Source organism: Maudiozyma barnettii, assembly GCF_903064755.1.
Source record: "Maudiozyma barnettii strain CLIB 1767 genome assembly, contig: KABA2_12, whole genome shotgun sequence".
NCBI lineage: Eukaryota > Fungi > Ascomycota > Saccharomycetes > Saccharomycetales > Saccharomycetaceae > Maudiozyma > Maudiozyma barnettii.
The window spans coordinates 1-20,127 of record NW_024545249.1 but is presented as its reverse complement, the minus strand read 5'-3'; the positions used below and the strand labels follow the sequence as shown (position 1 = coordinate 20,127).

General features: G+C 33.7%; 5 protein-coding genes and 1 non-coding gene across 6 annotated transcripts; 4 read left to right on the top strand and 2 right to left on the bottom strand.

The window, feature by feature from the left end:
* Positions 1–526: 526 nt before the first annotated feature.
* MAK21 (RNA-binding ribosome biosynthesis protein MAK21) lies at positions 527–3,457 on the top strand (the record flags this gene model as incomplete). The annotated part of the gene is made up of 1 exon (XM_041552747.1): positions 527–3,457. The coding sequence occupies one exon, from the start codon at positions 527–529 to the stop codon at positions 3,455–3,457; it is 2,931 nt and encodes a 976-aa protein (XP_041408681.1).
* A 4,610-nt stretch (positions 3,458–8,067) lies between these two features.
* TEC1 (Tec1p) lies at positions 8,068–10,077 on the top strand (the record flags this gene model as incomplete). Its single annotated transcript, XM_041552746.1, has 1 exon — positions 8,068–10,077. The coding sequence occupies one exon, from the start codon at positions 8,068–8,070 to the stop codon at positions 10,075–10,077; it is 2,010 nt and encodes a 669-aa protein (XP_041408680.1).
* A 918-nt stretch (positions 10,078–10,995) lies between these two features.
* On the top strand, positions 10,996–13,887 carry MIS1 (trifunctional formate-tetrahydrofolate ligase/methenyltetrahydrofolate cyclohydrolase/methylenetetrahydrofolate dehydrogenase MIS1; the record flags this gene model as incomplete). Its single annotated transcript, XM_041552745.1, has 1 exon — positions 10,996–13,887. One exon carries the CDS (start codon positions 10,996–10,998, stop codon positions 13,885–13,887), a length of 2,892 nt encoding a protein of 963 aa, XP_041408679.1.
* A 320-nt stretch (positions 13,888–14,207) lies between these two features.
* On the bottom strand, positions 14,208–15,406 carry RPL19A (60S ribosomal protein eL19; the record flags this gene model as incomplete). The annotated part of the gene is made up of 2 exons (XM_041552744.1): positions 14,208–14,775; positions 15,405–15,406. Coding segments are annotated over 2 exons (570 nt in total).
* Positions 15,407–17,596: 2,190 nt separating this feature from the next.
* Positions 17,597–18,514, top strand: AAC3 (ADP/ATP carrier protein AAC3; the record flags this gene model as incomplete). The annotated part of the gene is made up of 1 exon (XM_041552743.1): positions 17,597–18,514. One exon carries the CDS (start codon positions 17,597–17,599, stop codon positions 18,512–18,514), a length of 918 nt encoding a protein of 305 aa, XP_041408677.1.
* A 445-nt stretch (positions 18,515–18,959) lies between these two features.
* Positions 18,960–19,033, bottom strand: KABA2_12S00132. The gene has a single exon. It is a non-coding gene; the product is annotated as a tRNA-Val (tRNA).
* Between the last annotated feature and the right edge of the window lie 1,094 nt (positions 19,034–20,127).

Here is a 20,127-nt window from a genome sequence, read left to right as displayed (position 1 = left end):
AGATGTGAGACATATACAGCTAAGAGTAACCGGTTCTCCGTTGTGTCGTGTCATGTTGTACGACCGCCCTACTTGATGTGGTCTCTGTAGTTTCATGACCGTTACTATAGACGCCGTTCGTTTGATCCCAAGTCGGATGTTATCAGCACTCCAGAAGTAGATGCTGGCAGTGTCGAATCGTTGGTCGTGAGCTTGTTACCCTCACGACCCATCTTCTTTTCTACTTTGCCGCTTATAACCCAAAGAAAAACAAGCCAGATTTTGTTAATTTCTTCAATGAGCTCGGATTCCCTCACAAGAAAAATTTTCGTTGGTGTGTGCTATTACGACGAAGCGGAAAACTAAGAGCGATGCGATGAGGTGAAAATTTTCAGTACGTAATATATATATATCTATACATTAAGCTAAGTCACACTGATCACTACAATTATATAGAGGTTATTTTACTCATCAGTTCTCCAGGCAGTGTACATCTATCATATATATATATATATATATATTTACTATTCCCACAAAATATCTGACGATGAGCGCTGAGGAAAGTTTAAATCTGTCCTCTTTGAGAGACAAGATATCTTCCAAGTTAAATAAGAAGAAACCTAAGAAAGTGTCCACTGATGAGGACGACATTGTATTGCGTCGTGAAGCCATGGCTTTGGGTGCCACCGAGGACGATCTGAAACTGGTTAAGAATGTGAAGGCTGATAATGAGGCAGAGGCTAGCGAACAGGAGTTTTCGGGAGATGACGCCGAACCTGATTTGAAGGAAGATTTGAAGAAGTTCGTTAAGGATATTGGATTCAATGAAGAAATTGCTTCTAAGGATGAAGAAGAAGAACTTAGTTCTGAAGACGTTGACGAAGAAGAGCAAGAACAAGAGCAAGAGCAAGAGCAAGAACAAAGTTCTGAAGAAGAAGAACCAGAACAAGAGGAAAGTGCTGAACAAGAGGAATCCGATGTAGAAACTGAGGTTTCGAAAGATAAACAAAACAGTGGATTTGTTTCCCAAACTACAATGTTAAACACTGATAAATTATTGATCCCAATCGATACTGCATGGTATGATGTTCCATTAGATCCTCAAGTGACTGAAAATATTAAAAGGAACGTCGATACATTCATGTCTAAGGATAAACTTGAGAGTCTATTAGAAAGAGGAAAATTAGCTTTAGAATCAGAAAATCAATTATTTTATGATGAATTTACTAAGGAATCCTCTCAAAGAAAGTTTATGTCTCAAATGCTATCAGATGGTACTTTGAGTGATAAAATTTCTGCTTTAACTTTATTGATTCAGGAATCTCCAATACATAACATGAAATCATTGGATACTTTATTTTCTTATTGTAACAAGAAATCAAGAAACTCTCAGTTACAAAGTATTAATGCATTGAAGGATTTGTTCCTAAGTGGTCTTTTACCAGATAGAAAATTAAGATATTTTAAGAATCAACCTGGTTTATCAATGATGTTAAATAAACGTACTTTGGCAATCTTCTATTTTGAAGATTACTTAAAGAAGTTCTTCTTTGGAATCTTAGAAGTACTTGAAAAGATCTCTCACGATCCAATTATTCACGTTAGATCTCAAACTTTAACTCATGTCTTTGACATGATCACTAAAAAACCAGAACAAGAATTCAATTTATTAAGATTAGGTGTTAACAAGTTAGGTGATATCGACTCTAAAGTATCCTCAAAGACCTCATACTTGTTATTATCTTTGGAACAAGCCCATCCAAATATGAAAAGTGTGATCATTGATGCCATTGTCGACATTGCATTGAGACCTAATGCGGATTATCATGCTATCTATTACTCTGTCATCACGTTGAACCAAACGATTTTGAAAAGATCGGATGATGATCTTGCTAACAAATTGATTAAGACTTATTTCACTTTGTTCAGTAAATTCTTAATCAGTAACGATAAAGAACAAACTGACGACGTAGAGGTCAAAAGTGAAGCTAAAGGCTACGAAAAGAAAAGAAAAAAGAACTTCAAAAGAGGGAAGAATGGTGGAAAATCAGTTAAGATGGAGAAAACTGATGCAGAAGTTCTGAATGAAAAGAACTCAAAATTGTTTAGTGCTCTATTGACTGGTATTAATCGTGCTTTCCCATTTGCACAATTACCAGCATCTGTGTATGAATCCCATTTAGAAACTCTTTTCAGGATTACCCATTCTGCAAACTTTAACACATCTGTCCAAGCTTTAGTCTTGATCAATCAAGTCACCGTTAAAGCTAAATTAAATAATGACAGATATTACAGAACTCTTTATGAAGCTCTATTAGATCAAAGATTATTGAACTCCTCCAAACAAGGTATCTTCTTAAATTTGTTGTTCAAATCTTTGAAACAAGATGCAAGCAACGTTGCTCGTGTCGAAGCCTTTGTGAAGAGAATTTTACAAGTTTCAGCACATTGGCTAAATATTGGAACCACCACTGGTTTCTTATACCTTTTGATACAACTAACTAAAATGGTTCCTCAAATCAGAAACCTATTAACCAATTCCCCAATGGACGATGAATATTTAAGTGATAATGAAGACAAGACTGATGACAAGACAAAGAATATTTATGATAGTCGTAAGCGTGACCCAAGATTTGCTAACGCGGATAAATCTTCACTATGGGAAATTACTTACTTTTTAAACCATTTCCATCCAACCGTTCAAACTTACTCTAATGCATTTGTCGAAAATAGTACAACAGATATTACAAAGCCAGACCTTGGTTTATTCACATTGACCCACTTCCTTGATAGATTTGTCTATAGAAATGCCAAACAAAAACCAATAAATAGAGGTAGCTCTATTATGCAACCCCTATTTGGTGGTTCCAAAATTAATGATGCATTATTAGTAAAAGCTTCAGATATTAGTCCTGAAAACGCTCCAGTAAACACCGAAAACTGGCTTGACAAGAAGATGGAGGATATTAAACCAGAGGACAAGTTCTTCTACCAATATTTCTCTACCAAAAAGAGTGCAGTCAAGAAACAGAAGGGTACTACCTCAGACAAGTTTGATGAAGATGACGAAATGGATGAAGACGAAATTTGGAATGCTTTAGTCAAATCTAGACCGGAGGTTGAAGATGATAGCGAGGATGATATTGGTTTTGACGATGATGACTTAGGGTCTATGAGTGATTCTGATTCTGATAACGACCTAGAAGGAGCTATGAATGATTCGAATGTTGAAGATGAAAGTGACAATGAACCTATTGAACTCCAGACTTTACCGGAATCAGAACAGTCTGATGGCGGTGAGAACGAAGAAGAGTTCTATAGTTTTGCTGATGAAAAGGATGAAACTCCAAATAAACGTTCTTCAGATGATACTGATGATAGCGAGAAAGCGAAGAAGAAGAGAAAGAAGCAAAAGATGAAGGAATTACCACTATTCGCATCGGCAGATGATTATGCCAAATACATGGAATCTGATTAAGAATTGGCATCTTTTCAGTAGAGTAAAACAATATATATATCACACCTACATTTTTCACTGTACATTAACAATATAATATTAACATTAACCATTTTAGATGGAAAAGTAACAGTATATGACTAATTAAGTTCCCTTTTGGGTATGACATTCTGTATGTAAAAGTCCTTAGTTTTTGACAAGCAATTTTCTTTTAATTGCTATGTATTAAAACAATATAGCATACCCCTCTTTTATTGAAATACATTATGGACTTAAATGGTAAGTTCAGCAATAACAACGGAATTATTGTTTACGATGATGGTTCATGTACAAAGAATGTAACTAAATTATATCACAATAATAAAATTAGTTGAACAGTTATCTTATCAGTTTTCGGTTGGACAAAACATGTTTGAATATTTTTAATTGATAATACAAAAACTCTGGTAAACAATTAGAGATATTCTAAAAGATTGGAAAAGACGGGAGTAAAGTAATTTCTAGGAAAATAATTCCATTAAGACAAAAAAAACTGTATCTGTTCATTCTTGACCTCATGTAGAAAAAACAGCAACCTGTGAATACTGATTTGCAACATTTCTTCGGAAGAATCTGTGGAAACTCTTTGTTCTCTTATATCCCAGTACATATATTAAGCAAGATTATAGGGTATTGCTTATCATTTCAGAGTAATGAAGGGTTTTTGTCATTCCACGTTCTGTGTATGTTTCTTAAGGTTATAGTACTGTGAAATTTGTAAACTATATATCTTAATGTTCTACATAAGTTGTCTTGCTCTGTTACAACTCTAAAGTTAAAAAAAAAGCTACCTTGAAATAAAGCTTAAATATAATTAACTTGGATTAACTTGGATTAACTATAATAAATAAGGTTATTGTTTCCTGGAGGACCTGGTAGTGTAATAATAACCCACATAGCCGGGACAACCATTGTGAAATCAATAGATAGCAAATTACGAAAATAACTAACAATATCTAATAGAAGCATACGCACCATTTTTGTTACCATTGTTCATTTATCCTATTTTAGACCTTCCCATTATCCCATGTGGTTTTTGTGATGTTACTTTTCTCTGTTGTGGCTGACTCAGCTTCAGAAAAGAGCGTACCATAAATAAATAAAAAACTTTAATTTTAGACACATCTCAGAATGTGCTGTAGATACTTTTATAAATTTTAACAGTTGAAAATAGTCATCAGACTAAAAGAAGGAAATTAAATTAATAAAGCTGGGGTCTTCATATTTCTTGCTGGATCAAGACCTGACTTAATTTACAAAAATAGTAAATATATGACCCCCCTTTCTTTTTAGTACTGATAGCGAATTTTTTCAAAATGTGATGTAATGCACTTAAAAATACCCGATTAAAAGTAATACCAAATACAGAGGGAATTATCTAGCATATATTTCTAAGCAACTAAGCCTAAAATAGTTAGCCAATAGTATTTGTGTACTTGTGTATTTTATTTATATGACATTTAGATGAGTACAAGATGTGTTTGGACACATTGTGACAATTCTACACAGTGATCCTCTTCGTTTACATTCAAAACCCATATATGAAGGAGAGCTGACCAGATGGGCTTTCTAAAATGAAAACTGCTACAAGTACGAAAAGTGAAACCTATATGTTATGTGGAGTAATGTATATCATTGATGTGCCGTTTTTGAAACAAATATTACGCTTCAGTTTGATCCAGTAAAAGAGAGGTAAAAAAAATGCCCCGCAAAATTTTATAAAATAACGCAGTCATGTCCTGATTTTTAAGTTTTTGTCAGATAACCTCTAGTACAATTTTCTAATCATCACTTGAAAACTTTGACCTGACCTTAAGGCAATTTCAACAAATAGAAACAGACTTTGATTGCTTGAAATTATTCAAGTTTTTGTGTTGTAAAAATAAAAAGACATAAAAAAAAGAAGCTTAGTTCAATCCAGTTCACACAATAAGATAAAATATAAAGTTTCATTGTTAAAATGTTGTGCACCAATATTACTCCATATATCTTAAGTTTTATTAAAGTTCGATAAATCAGTGAAAAGTAAAGGGTACCTAAAGCCTAACAAAGGGGAGCCTTTTAGGGATATATTAAATTATAAACTGCATGATAACAACCTCTAATTTAATAATTTACTATATACTTAATAAATTCACAATCATCTTCTGCGTGTTTTTAATATTTATAAACGAAGTAATATCGTTGATACATATCGCAGGTATATCAATTTATTTTGTATTGACTTCTTGACAAAAAGAATAAAGCACGATACTTCTATGAAGACATAACATTATCACCATCTATCTATCCATAGTTAAACAATTAATAAATAAAAGGGGATAAAGAAGTTTTACAATTTAAATTTTCAATATATTATTATAATAATACTGATTATTATAATAGCTTTAGCATTCAGTTTTCGTTTTCTCTGGATTTCTATTCTTTTAAACTTTTTTAAACTTTATTCTGATTACCTTTTCAAGGGTTTGTATTTCTACTTCTGGATGAGTGAGTTTTCAAAATTAATTATTCGCATAACTGCGGAATTTCTTAAAGGAATTTTAATTTCGGTGAAAGAAAAAACTTTGATTTACATTTATTTCCCGCACTGGTGAAAAGTGTATATTGCATAAATGCATCAAAAAGAAGTTAACATTTTAAAATTTAATAATTAACTATTTTAATCTTACAGAAATATGTATGATTGTTGAGAATATCATTGACAACAGTTTAACATTAAACTCTCTTGATGAATGAAATCTTATTTATTCACATGTGAATTAATAAGATAGTAAAAATATATATGAGCTCTAAACTTTATCTTTTCTTTTTTGTTTATCAACAACCATAACATTCTTTTAAGGTTTAAATAACGTAGAGAAAAGAAGGGGTATGGTTTAATTTCTATTATTCAATCCTATAGCATGACTTTTTTTCCCATCTAATTGATACTCGGATTCTATTGTTTCATTATATCATATTTATTCATTTGTAAAGAACTTACTAATTTCCTTATTCCTCTTCCAACGGTTACTTCCCCTCGATGACTATTCCTTCGGACAAACAGAGTCTTGTTTTCAGTAAACTTTCTTTCATCTTCTCTATCCCTCTCTAATATGAACTAAAGGTATCTATAAAAACAATAGTTTTTTTATTAACCTCAATACGAGGTGCTACATTGCTATTAGTTAATCGCAGACGATCTATACGATATATATTTCGGTTTACTGCATCAAATAAACGTCCCTATTTCAAATATATAGTTTAATATCTAGACATTATTTGTTTACATCTACTATAACTTTGATTTCTTCAAAGTCCATTTTTGTCCCCATTGTTGTCCTGTTTATCCGTTTATATCTCTTGTTTTCCCCAGTCTCCTTAATTTCTCTATATAGCCTCTAAAGGTAGTATACATTAACCTATCCTCCTGTGATAAACTTTATAGCTGTATTTAGATATTAACTAGTGTTAGTTTTTAATCCCGTTCGAAACAGTGTAGCATTGCTTTTCTTATAGTGACCAGATTTTAAATGAAACAAGTAAGACATTTTTTTGGTGCAGCTATCCTGTAACCATTGACTCTGATCTATTGTAATGATTCATTTTCTTATTTCTTTAATTATTCTCCTTTGTTAAATATATTTTTTCTTATTGTATTATTTTATAATCTTCTTTTACTACGAGTATTATTTACTGAAGTCCTTAGCAGCTGGTGTACTTGTCAGAATTATTTGCTCCAACCAACAGATAAATTTACTTCTCAGTATTCCAAAATTATCTTCTTTTCGTATTTTTTAAAATTAAACTTTTTTTTTTATTATAAAATAGAAAAGAATAAAATATTTTTCTCCTTTTCCAAAACCTTCCAAAAGTGCAAAGTTCTTTTTTCCTTTTTTCGACCCCTCATCTCTTATTATTATATTTGTACCTATTAATATTTGCACTACTCTAACTACAACTACACCTATATCAAATTAATATTTTTGTTTTCTGAAGTATCAAGAAGGTTGTGATTTGACAAAAAGAAAAAAATAGTCATATATATATATACGTATGTGTGAATTTACATTGTCATACGATTGAAACAAATCATAGTCTAACTTAAAAACTGAAAGCACTAATTAGAAAATAATATCCAACAAACATAAAAACAGAATAAAATAGTTTTGTTTCTCTCAATACCCAAAAAATATTTTAGTTTAATTTAATTTAATTTAATTTTATTCTTTTGTCTGACATAATCCTTTTTTTTGCTTTTCTAATATTTGCCTTACTAAAGCAGAATCTCATTTTCTCAGTCGCCAAGAAAGGCAAACAAAGGGAAAAAACATTTCAGAAGTTTGTTTTCGAAATAGTCCATATATCGGAAATACAATAAATACCTGCCGAAGAATAGCGTTCCTTTATAGTCACCAATAATCTGGAGTTCAGGACATTCATTGTTGTTATACATCGAACAGTTGTTTACAACCTTTCGTGTTCCTCTCTTTATTAGGAAAACAACTCAAAGCAAGAGACTCATTACAGACCTGGAGGAATAAATATCAAAGATATACAGATAAAAGAAAGCTAGGAAGAACTAAAGAATTATTATACTGGGCAACACCATGTCACACGAAAATAGTGAGCAGTTAATAGACTCTGAGAGCAATGTAAACTTGCGGAAACGGAAGTACTTTGATGTTTGCTCATCGAGATCTTCTAGTATAAATCCGACCCAATCTAGAGTATTTGACGTTTATGTTAATAATACAGACTCTCCACAAAATCTTCAACTACTAGATATATTCTCTGATGAAATGAAAAGTAAAGAAAATAGACAAAATTTGTTGATGGGCACCACTTTATCTACTATTAAGACAGAAAAGGATATAAACGAATTAGATGATATTCAATTATTAAACTCAGGGAAAACATCAAACTCTAATGCATTACAATTAAATGCCTTTAATGACTCAAAGAAACAGAAAGTATCTGAAGAACCAAAATCCCGAATAGATGGCACGTTAAGTGATAAGCCGACAGTACCAACTTCTAATGTTATCAAATCTCCCAAAAATAAAATATCGTCGCCTATATCTTATATGAACCCACACCCTAATCACCCAAATGCCCTCTATTTGAAAGATGGATATGACAAATGGTCTAACAACGTGGAAGAAATATTTATTAAAGCACTTCGACTCGTGATGAAGAATGGTACTTCAAAGATAAAGTTAAGGGATAATAATTATGGTAGAAATGAGTTGATCTCATTATACATTAAATATTATACTGGTGAATTCAGGACAAAGAAACAAATCTCGTCGCATATCCAAGTATGGAAGAAAGCTATTTTAAATAAGATTTCAAATAATATACAACTGACAGAAATGGACCAAGAATTGTTGACGTTAATTGAAGAAGGTGCACAACAAACAGAAGAATCTACAAAGTTATTTTACGAGACATTTGAAACAATACTAAGTAAGTTGAAACTATCTTCAAACGGCTACGATTATATTTCTGTGAATCCACAAGCTTCACAGACCGTAACTAGAACCAACCAAATCAAGAATTCAGATGGTATTGTTCCACAGGTACCATACCCTACAGATAGTCAAGCTTTATTGAATTATCCAAATTTAATAACGCGAAAGAGTGTGCCTGGTTCTACGACAAAACAAATTACTCAAAATTATAAAACTTCAGAGCCACAACAATTCCATACAATGAATAATTATCCGGTTACCCCATTAGATTATGCAAAGTCTCTTTATGAAAATATGAAAAGTTATAAATGTGTTCCAGCTAGGATAGAAGATGATTCATATACATCTTTTTTAAAAGATATTCAGGGTACTAAAAACGATCCGACTATGGGTGTAAGTATAGAAGATGAAAAGCGTGAATCCAATGGAAGTTTAAGTTCTCGTATAAATTCAGAAGCAGTGATAAAAAATGCTGAAAGAGTTAAAGCTGAGCAAAGGAAACTCATAGAAGAGCTCAATAGGAAATCTAAAACAAATGTGAACGTTGATCTCCCTAGTATAGGAAACAGGTCCGTTAGTAACAGTTCGTTTTATGATAGAGTACCATTTTCACAAGAAGATTTAAATTTAAGACCAAAGGATTGGGGTACATCAAAGGAACCACCCCTCTCGCTCTATATGGTGCCTCAGTCGCAAGTACAAGAGCAAATGTCCTCGCAATTGCAAAGTTCAATTTCTGGTAATTCTATGCCATTCCAACAGGACACAGTATCACCTTATTTACAATCACAACAACCAACACAACCTCTCACATTATACCCTGGTCAATACGTAGTTCCTTTAACTCAGCAGCAGCAGCAGCAGCAGCAGCAGCAGCAGCAATTATCACAAGCTCAATCACAACAAGGGCTTACGCTATCCAAAATGTCACCCCAAGCTACATTTGCTTCATATCCGCAACAGGCTGGTTCTCAAGCGGGTGTCCAACAAGGTGTACCTTCATCATCTGTGTATTATTATCCACGTCATGCCTATATTCCTTCTTCCAATACTTATCCGAATGGGCCTTTCCGTTCCAATCTATCTATTCCATACAATGATCTTCCTTTTGAACAATTTCCTAATGGTAGTCAAGAATTTGAGTAGTAACTACATGCAAAGGATAACATAACGAGAATGACAGTAAAACTTTTGTCATGTCGGTTATTTTGCACTTGCTTCTCAAAGTTATGGGATGAAACATAGAACGAAGCGGGAATAAGAATAAATTTATCAAGGTTATTTATATATAAATCATCATCCAACTTTTCCAAAAGAGGGAAAAGAACAAGAAGACAAAAAATTCATATGTGTTACCTTATGAAGCAAGAAGTGTAATTATTATACCCTTATGCTAACAATTTTGTCATTATTGATTTCTTATTTTTTTTTTTTGTATAGGTTCTTTATTACATACAAAATACGTATATGTATAAAACTTTTATGAAAAATAAACTAAAAACATTAATCATATATTTTCATTGTATACAATTCACTTCTTAAACCATGTCACAAGTCTACTGGCGCTTCCTTAAACCTAAAACAATCGTCATGTCAATGTTAATCTGTTGACAACCAAAAATTCGAAAATTCGAAAAATCTAAACAATGCAAACCATGTCAAAACGAACAATAAAAACATTCTAAGTCTGACTCCTTCTACTGCGGCTCTGTAAAATCTCTTCTTTTCTTTAACTCTGTCCGCTTATTAGACAGAGACAGCTGTGGCGGCGGTACAAATCCGCTGATATAAGCTGAAACATTTTAATGGCTGGAAAATTCGTGTTGGGTCCCATAAAGATAGATCCATCGATGAACAACTAGATTGGTTATATATGGACATACTGGTAAAGAAACGGTATGTAGAGTAAACTTTTATATAAGTGAACTCTGAGATGAGCTAGGTTTAATTATTATAATACATTGAATTGGTTTTAGATACTTGAAATTTGCTTGGCATACAGATTCCAGATATAGGTAATATTAATAAGGATAAGCAATTGCTTTGGAAGAAACAACAGCAATCATGTTAACATCATCAAGGCATTATGTTCTCAATTGTAGCAGAAATACATTGACTCAGATGGCGAGACGATACTCACCATATCATACTTTATCAGGTACAAATTATTCTAAACTTATTAGACAACAAATTAAGGATGAGGTCCACAAACTAAAGGCCCAAAATCCAAATTTTAAACCTACATTGAAAATAATTCAAGTAGGTGATAGACCTGATTCTTCTACGTATGTAAGAATGAAACAAAAGGCAGCTGTTGCTTGTGATTTGATTTCTGATACAGAAAAATTCCCTAGTGATATTTCACAGGCGGAATTATTACAAAAAATTATTGCTATCAATAATGATCCAAATGTTCAGTCTATTATGCTCCAATTACCATTACCTTCACATCTCAATGAAGATATAATCACCAATACAATTGCACCAGAAAAGGATGTTGACGGTTTAACTACTGTTAATATTGGTAAATTGACTCAAAAGAATGGAAATCCATACTTCATCCCATGTACTCCTCATGGTATTATAAAATTATTGAATCACCATAAGATTGAAATGAAAGGTAAATTGGCCGTTGTATTAGGGAGGTCAGATATTGTAGGTGTCCCCGTGGCAACTTTGCTACGTAATGAGAACGCAACAGTTATTCAATGTCATAGTGCAACAAAGGATGTCGAAAATTTAATTGGTATGGCAGATATTCTAGTTGCCGCATGTGGGAAACCTTTATATGTTAAAGGCGAGTGGTTGAAGGAAGGTGCTGTAGTAATAGATGTTGGTATCAACTATATAAAGGACCCAACAAAGAAATCAGGTAACCGGTTAGTAGGTGACGTCGATTTTGAATCAGCAAAGGAAAAAGCATCCTTTATTACTCCTGTTCCAGGTGGTGTTGGTCCAATGACTGTCTCGTTATTGATGAATAATGCCCTTCTTGCTGCTAAAAAACAATTGATTAGATCTGACGCACCATTGAATATTAGTAGATTACCATTGAAGACTGAAAAGGACATTCCATCTGACTTTGAAATTGCCAAAGCACAAACACCAAAGGATATAGCCTTATTGGGTTCTGAATTGGGTCTGTTACCTAACGAATTGGAGTTGTTTGGTTCTTATAAAGCTAAGGTTTCTCATTCTGTATTGGAAAGATTGAAAGATAGAGACAACGGTAAGTATGTCCTTGTGGCAGGTATCACTCCGACACCATTGGGTGAAGGGAAATCTACTACGACAGTTGGTTTAGTACAGGCTTTGACTGCACATCTAGGTAAGCCTTCGATTGCTACTTTGCGTCAACCTTCGATGGGCCCTACATTCGGTGTTAAGGGTGGAGCCGCAGGAGGTGGTTACTCACAAGTAATTCCTATGGATGAATTCAATCTTCACTTGACAGGTGATATTCATGCAATTGGTGCTGCAAACAATCTGTTAGCTGCTGCTATTGATACAAGAGTATTCCATGAAAGTACCCAAAAGAATGATTTGACATTTTATAATAGATTGGTTCCAAAGTCTAAGGGAAAGAGGAAATTCACACCATCTATGTTGAGAAGATTACAAAGATTAGGTATCAACAAGGAAAATCCAGATGATTTAACTTCGGATGAAATTAAAAGGTTTGCCAGATTAAACATTGATCAAGATACTATTTCAATTAAGAGAGTTGTTGATGTGAATGATAGAATGCTAAGGAAAATAACCATTGGTGAGGCAGCCACTGAGAAGGGACATACTCGTGTTACTGGTTTTGATATTACTGTTGCGTCGGAATTAATGGCAATATTGGCTCTTTCCAAGGATATGAAGGATATGAGAGAAAGAATCGGTAAGATGGTGGTTGCCTTTGATGTAGAAGGTAAACCAGTCACCACTGAAGATATTGGGTGTGCAGGTGCATTAGCAGCTCTATTAAGAGATGCCATTAAACCAAATATGATGCAAACACTAGAAGGGACACCTGTATTCGTCCATGCAGGTCCGTTTGCTAATATTTCTATTGGTGCATCTTCTGTATCTGCTGATCTTATTGCATTGAAATTGGTTGGTACGTCAAAACAAACACCAATTAAGGCCCCAGGTTATGTTATTACCGAAGCAGGTTTCGATTTCACGATGGGTGGTGAGAGATTCTTTGATATTAAATGTCGTGCATCTGGCTTAGTTCCAAATGCTGTGGTCTTGGTCTCCACTATCAGAGCCTTGAAGTCCCATGGTGGAGCCCCAAATGTTAAGCCAGGCCAACCTTTACCTGAGGAGTACTTAAACGAAAATGTTGATCTCGTAGAAAATGGTGTTTGCAACCTTGTGAAACAAATTGAAAACGTAAGAAAATATGGTGTTCCAGTTGTTGTCGCAATCAATAAATTTGGTACTGATACGGTTGCCGAAATCGAGGTTGTCAAGAGAGCTTCAAAGGCTGCAGGTGCTTTAGATGCCGTTGTTTCCACGCATTTTGAAGATGGTGGTAAAGGTGCTATTGACTTAGCTCATGCTGTTGTTAACGCTACAGAACAAGAATCTCATTTTAAACCATTGTATGATTTATCTCAACCATTTGAAGAAAAGATGACTACCATCGTGAAAGAATTATATAACGGTAAGGATATTAGTATATCGCCGGAAGCTTCTAAGAAACTGGAAATGATTAAAGCTCAAGGTTTCGGGGATTTGCCGATCTGCGTTGCCAAGACTCAATATTCTTTATCTCATGACGCCAAATTAAAGGGTGTTCCTTCTGATTTCACATTCCCAATAAGAGATGTGAGATTATCCACAGGTGGTGGATATATTCAAGCATTGGCCAATGAGATTCAAACTATTCCTGGTTTGTCTACGTATTCTGGTTATATGAATGTTGAAGTCAATGACAAGAATGAAATCGAAGGTTTATTCTGAAAAGGAATAAAGTTGTAACTGTTAATTTAATTTTATAAAGTATAAAATAGTTGAGTTAAATGTATCTTACTCATTTGACGTAATTTCTAAATAATCTTCGATTTATATTAAAGAAGGTACCGCCGATTTGATAATTAGTCTCGATATAGATATCTAGGTCATCAAAAAAAAATTGAAATCATTTTTTTTATATATATTTATATTCTTTTCATGGTAAAAACACCATTAACATAAGAAATTAATCGAGTAATACTTCTAAAACGTAAACAAAAACTAAAATTTTAAATATCTATATTAATAAAATATTGTAATTAATTTATTTAAGCATCTTCCTTTAGTAGAGCTTCTCTCTTTTCAGAAACTCTTTGAGCTCTTCTTTCTCTAGCAGCTCTGTTCTTGGTTCTTCTAGCATCAGCTTCAGTAGCAAGAGCCTTTTCACGTTGAGTGTCGGCCTTGGCTTGAATAATGTGTTCAACTAGAGCTCTCTTGTGCTTGAAAGCGTTACCCTTGGCTTCCTTGTATAGAACATGGTATAGGTGCTTGTCGATCTTACCAGCGTCTCTGTACTTGGCCAAAAGTCTTCTTAGGACTCTTAGTCTTCTGATCCAGACGACTTGAGATGGCAGACGGGCTTCAGCAGTACCCTTTCTCTTACCGTAACCAGTGTGACGACCAGCTCTCTTGGCTAGAGTGTAAGCTCTAGTTCTGGACTTGGAGTGGACAGTGACGGCCTTTCTGACGATGGTACCGTTCTTGACCAATCTTCTGATGGCGTGTCTAGAGTTAGCTTCGGCGATTTCAGAAGTTTCGTTTGGGTCTAACCAAACCTTTCTCTTACCAACACCGATAACAGAAGCGGCAAGTCTCTTTTGGGTACGTAAGTTAGCCCTGTATCAAAAAATATGTATATTAGTAATACCACAATTTTAATTGATATATTTATTTTCATATGAAAATAAATGGTAATAATAATAACAAATGATTGTTAGTTAATAATATTCAAATAAAAAAAAAAATTAAAAAATGGGAAAGAAAAGTCAGGTATTAGGATATAGTTAGAGGCAATGAAGTTGTACATTAAATTAGGATAGGATAATGGAGTGTTCAATATTTCCATTACATATTCTCTCCTTTCTGTTAAAAAAATAAAAAAAATTCATGACCTTACATTATTATAATCACAATCGTCTTCCTTACATTGAAATAATCACTTAAAGTAATAATATAATTTTTCCATGTTGTTAACCACCGTGAAACGTTTCTTAATTGTTCATCTTCTAATATTCAATATAATAATAATTTCGCAAAATTCTCTTACGTATTCAATTATTCATAAGTTATTGCTCTGTCTTTCTATATATTCAAATTCCAGTTTAAGCCTTCACTGTAAAAGTCATTTAAGTATTAAAATAAATATTATGTCCCAATTGTAAAAACCTCATCCAATATATACATCTATAATTATCTCTTTATTTCATTTTCGTTCTTCCATTCATTCATCCATTTCTAACACATACATTTTTGCTTTTAATTGTTCTAGTTCTTTTATTCTTCAAGTGTAAAGTAATAATAAAATTAAGTAATACTACAATGTTAACCTTTTTCTAGTTACAATTATTCTTTTGTATATATGGTTCTGTAAAGAGGTTATACAATCATTAACTTCCTAGTTGGTAATTAGAAGAGAGAAGGGATTATTGAAAGGAGGATTAGGTAGGTTCTTTGACAAAAACAATTTTTTCCTTACACAATGAGATGGTATGGATGGTTAGCCCTCTCTGTAACTGGGAGAAGAGGGGCCTATCTTCCTTACATTGGCACTACCTGATCTCCGTAGTGGGAGACACACAGCGTGGATAGAGAAAAAGCGTCATTGAATTCCAAAACAAATATGTAACCAAACGCGGTTTCTATTAGAAAAAATATAACAAATTCAAATTTTGGAAAAACATTTGGTACAACTTTGTGGGTGTACGGATGTATGTGTACAATGTGTGGGTGTTTCAAAACGCAGTCCCGGCAAAATTATTTCAAGAAATATTGACTTTTTTTCGTTCGTTTTGAGGACTACTGATAAGATTCTAGAGAGGTTATAGCAGAAAAGCATGTCCTGTTTGTTTGTCTCCAACTACATGGTATGATAATTCTATATAATAACATCGATGAGGTAGTTAAGGTTCATCACTCTCATTCTTGTAGTTGTAAAACAAAGATGAAAGCACTTCAACCCATCTAAAGGACGCAAAGTAAATTCGTGAAACAGAAAAAAAAAGAAATAAGGTGGGGTTTGTTGTTACACAGCCATACGAGCATACAATATATTAACATGAACGGTTGTTCATCCACTTCCTGTCTCTGTTTCTCTTTTGAGATGTTGATCTTGTAGTAGCTGTTGTCCGTGAGCGGTAGCAAAAAAGAGAATAATCGTTTATATCGGTCGTGGCACCACACTCTGTCTGTATAGATATATAGATATATATTGGAGAAAACCTGTAGCCAATCATTCTCGAGTATTCGAATGCCGGAAAACGGGAAACTGGCAAAATAAAACTTAAATCAGTTTGAATCAATTAAAAAAAGCGGGAGACCCTTATCACTCTCCACGACGTGTATATACATGTATAAATACGAATTCCCCTTATTTTATCTTCGCTCTCTGCTTGCATTATTCTATGCCACAATAATGAAACGCGTAGAACATTACTCGTACAGTAATAGTAGCAAAAATTAAAAAGCAGCACGTTCATTGGTCGGTCATGCTTGCATTAAGGACAACTCTACATACTAAAGATGTACGGACATACAAAATAGTGTTATTACATGACATGGGATACTACAATATCATTGGTCAACACGTTGCAAGTCAACCACTATATGGTAACAAAAGTGTTAAACAGAGAGAGACATTATTGATCGATGAAAGGAAGAGAGATGAGCAATAGAATAATATCTACTTGATTACTACAGTTCTTTCTTACTAAAGTGAGTCTCTAATTAATGATTCGATGGGGTAGTTCATCTCTCTCTCTATCGCATCTAACGTTTATAACGTCTTATTCTGTCTCTATTCTCACGTAAATTATTAGTAGTAGTGGTATTATATCTATCTATCTATCTATCCATCTCTGTCTCTGTCTCTGTCTGTCTCGCTCGGCTTGTTGTTAATCTTTTGTTATTCTGTACTAAATTTCTCTCATGCTTTTTCACTCCCCTCACTCATTCCATTTTTATTTTAATTTGAATAGAGAGAGAAAAAACATTCCATTCCCATTCATCATCGAGATGGTCCCACTTAATTAGTATATAAAGATAATGGTTGTCTCATTTATAAATCAATGATTTCTTTCTCTCTCTCTCGTTTCCCATTTATTTTTTTGCTTTTTGAATAGTTATATTTTTCCTTTTTATATATTACCTCTTGCTTTCTCTTTTTTTACATTCTATTCCTTTCTAAGATCAGTAATTCAGTGATTTGTATATATATAAAAGCACATTGATATTCGTGAATATTTAATAAAAATAAGAAAAACTGCATAATTTTTGTCCCCTATAATTTTTTCTATTATTATTAATATTATTTCAACACAGTAAATACTTACAATAAAAAAAGATCGAATTCTAAATTTTTCTTTTTCTTTTTACCCCATTACTATCATATTCCTATTGTTATTACCAAACATAATATACTCACATACACATATTTTAAAAAATGAGTACTGAAATTAAACAATCTAACTTCGCCATCGATTTTCTGATGGGTGGTGTTTCCGCCGCTGTTGCAAAGACTGCTGCTTCCCCAATTGAAAGAGTTAAATTATTGATTCAAAACCAAGATGAAATGATTAAACAAGGTACTCTAGATGTCAAATACGGTGGTATTGTCGACTGTTTCAAGAGAACCGCTCAACAAGAAGGTATTATCTCTTTCTGGAGAGGTAACACTGCTAATGTTATCAGATATTTCCCAACTCAAGCTTTGAATTTCGCTTTCAAGGATAAAATTAAGGCTATGTTTGGTTTCAAGAAAGAAGAAGGTTACGCTAAATGGTTTGCTGGTAACTTAGCTTCTGGTGGTGCTGCTGGTGGTCTTTCTTTACTATTTGTTTACTCTTTGGATTACGCCAGAACTAGATTGGCTGCTGACTCTAAATCTTCCAAGAAAGGTGGTGAAAGACAATTCAACGGTCTAGTCGATGTCTACAAGAAGACTATCAAGTCTGATGGTTTCGCCGGTCTATACAGAGGTTTCTTGCCATCTGTTGTTGGTATCGTTGTCTACAGAGGTCTATACTTCGGTCTATATGATACTTTGAAACCATTGTTGTTAACTGGTTCTCTAGAAGGTTCTTTCTTGGCTTCTTTCCTATTGGGTTGGGTTGTTACTACTGGTGCCTCCACTTGTTCTTACCCATTGGATACCATTAGAAGAAGAATGATGATGACTTCTGGTCAAGCCGTTAAGTACGATGGTGCTTTCGACTGTTGTAGAAAGATTGTCGCTGCTGAAGGTGTCGGTTCTCTATTCAAGGGTTGTGGTGCTAACATCTTAAGAGGTGTCGCAGGTGCTGGTGTTATTTCCATGTACGATCAATTGCAATTGATCCTATTCGGTAAGAAGTTCAAATAGATAATGAAACTTAAAAGTTAGTATTTTAACGTTCTTTTTTTTAATTTAATTTTCAATCCACTATTTTAACACCATGAATTATCATTTTACTCTCTTTCATTTCATTTTATCGATAATTTTACTTTTATCCCAAATTTTTTTTTATTGTTATTCCCCTAAAACAATAACAATATAATATAGGTTAAAATTGTAAAATCTCAAAACGACAAACTGCTAGAGTTATATTAATAATAAGTATATATATATATAATATTCACAATAATTATAAGAACAACAATGTTCATTAAGACAAGCAAACAACAATTTTACGTTTCTTAGCAGCGGATGACTTCTTTTTAAGGTTAAGTGATAACGTTTACCAATATTGAGTCAACCTTAGGAGTAAGTCATTTATAAAAAAAACATGTTAATTACCCGGATTTAGAATACATAAAAAATTTAAAAATGATTTCGCCCAGGATCGAACTGGGGACGTTCTGCGTGTTAAGCAGATGCCATAACCAACTAGACCACGAAACCAATTATTTATATTTCTGTTGTATTAGTAATCTTAGATGATTGAAGACAAAAATATAACAGACGGTTATATTTTAATTACTATTATTTGTTAAACAGAGTTGCTGTTGTTAAACTGCTCATCTTTTGTGCATAGTGTTGTGGGAATATTAAGTAGCGATACTTATTATGGTAACAACATACCCCCGTAAGTTAGATACTTTTGCAAGTTAAAATTTTGTCCCTAAGAGGTTCGAAAAGTTGTTTGACTAGAGTCTTTGTAGCAATGTCTGCTAATTGTTCTTTTGTACCTATGTGGGATATTTTAATCTGTCCATCAGAAATAGCTTTTCTGATATGGTGAATTTTTATGGGTATGTGTTTTGTCCGACTATGGTGTACTGGATTTTCAGCTATGTGAATTGCGGGTAGATTATCCACCCATAATGTCGGTGTTTCTGCTTTAACATCCATATATGACATTAGATTAATTAACCACTGCATTTCGGCCACAGCTTCACTTGCAGCAATGTATTCAGCTTCTGTTGAGGATAAAGTAACCGTCGATTTTATTTTCTTAGAGCACCATGTGATAGTACCCCCGGCTAGTTTCGTTATGTACCCCCGTGTAGCGTATGGGATATCTGCGGTAGCACCATATGAAGCATCTGAGTATATATCCATTTTGAGTGGAGAACCCATGCGATACATTAAAGCAGCTGCTCGGGTTGTGTAAAGATATTGAAGCACGTGGTGAGCTGTCCTTAGATGAAGCTCGGTTGGAGACTTCAGAAATCGTGACAACAAGGATACCGAATGAGCTATATCTGGACGTCCAGTATTTGAAATAAATAACAATTGACCGACTATGCTCTGATACGGAGTAACATTAGCGAGTGCGGGTTGTTTTGTATCGAACAAATCGGTGGTGGAACTGATAGGAGTATACACCTGTTTGTGGAGGGATACAGAGCTGGAGTTGGCTGCCTTTATAATATAGTCGGTTAACGACAGCGAGATAGTGTCCGCGGTTTGAACGACATTCATGCCTAAAAATTTATTGACCGGTCCAAGATCCTTCATGGAATAAAAAGAAGATAAAGAGGCTTTCACACTGG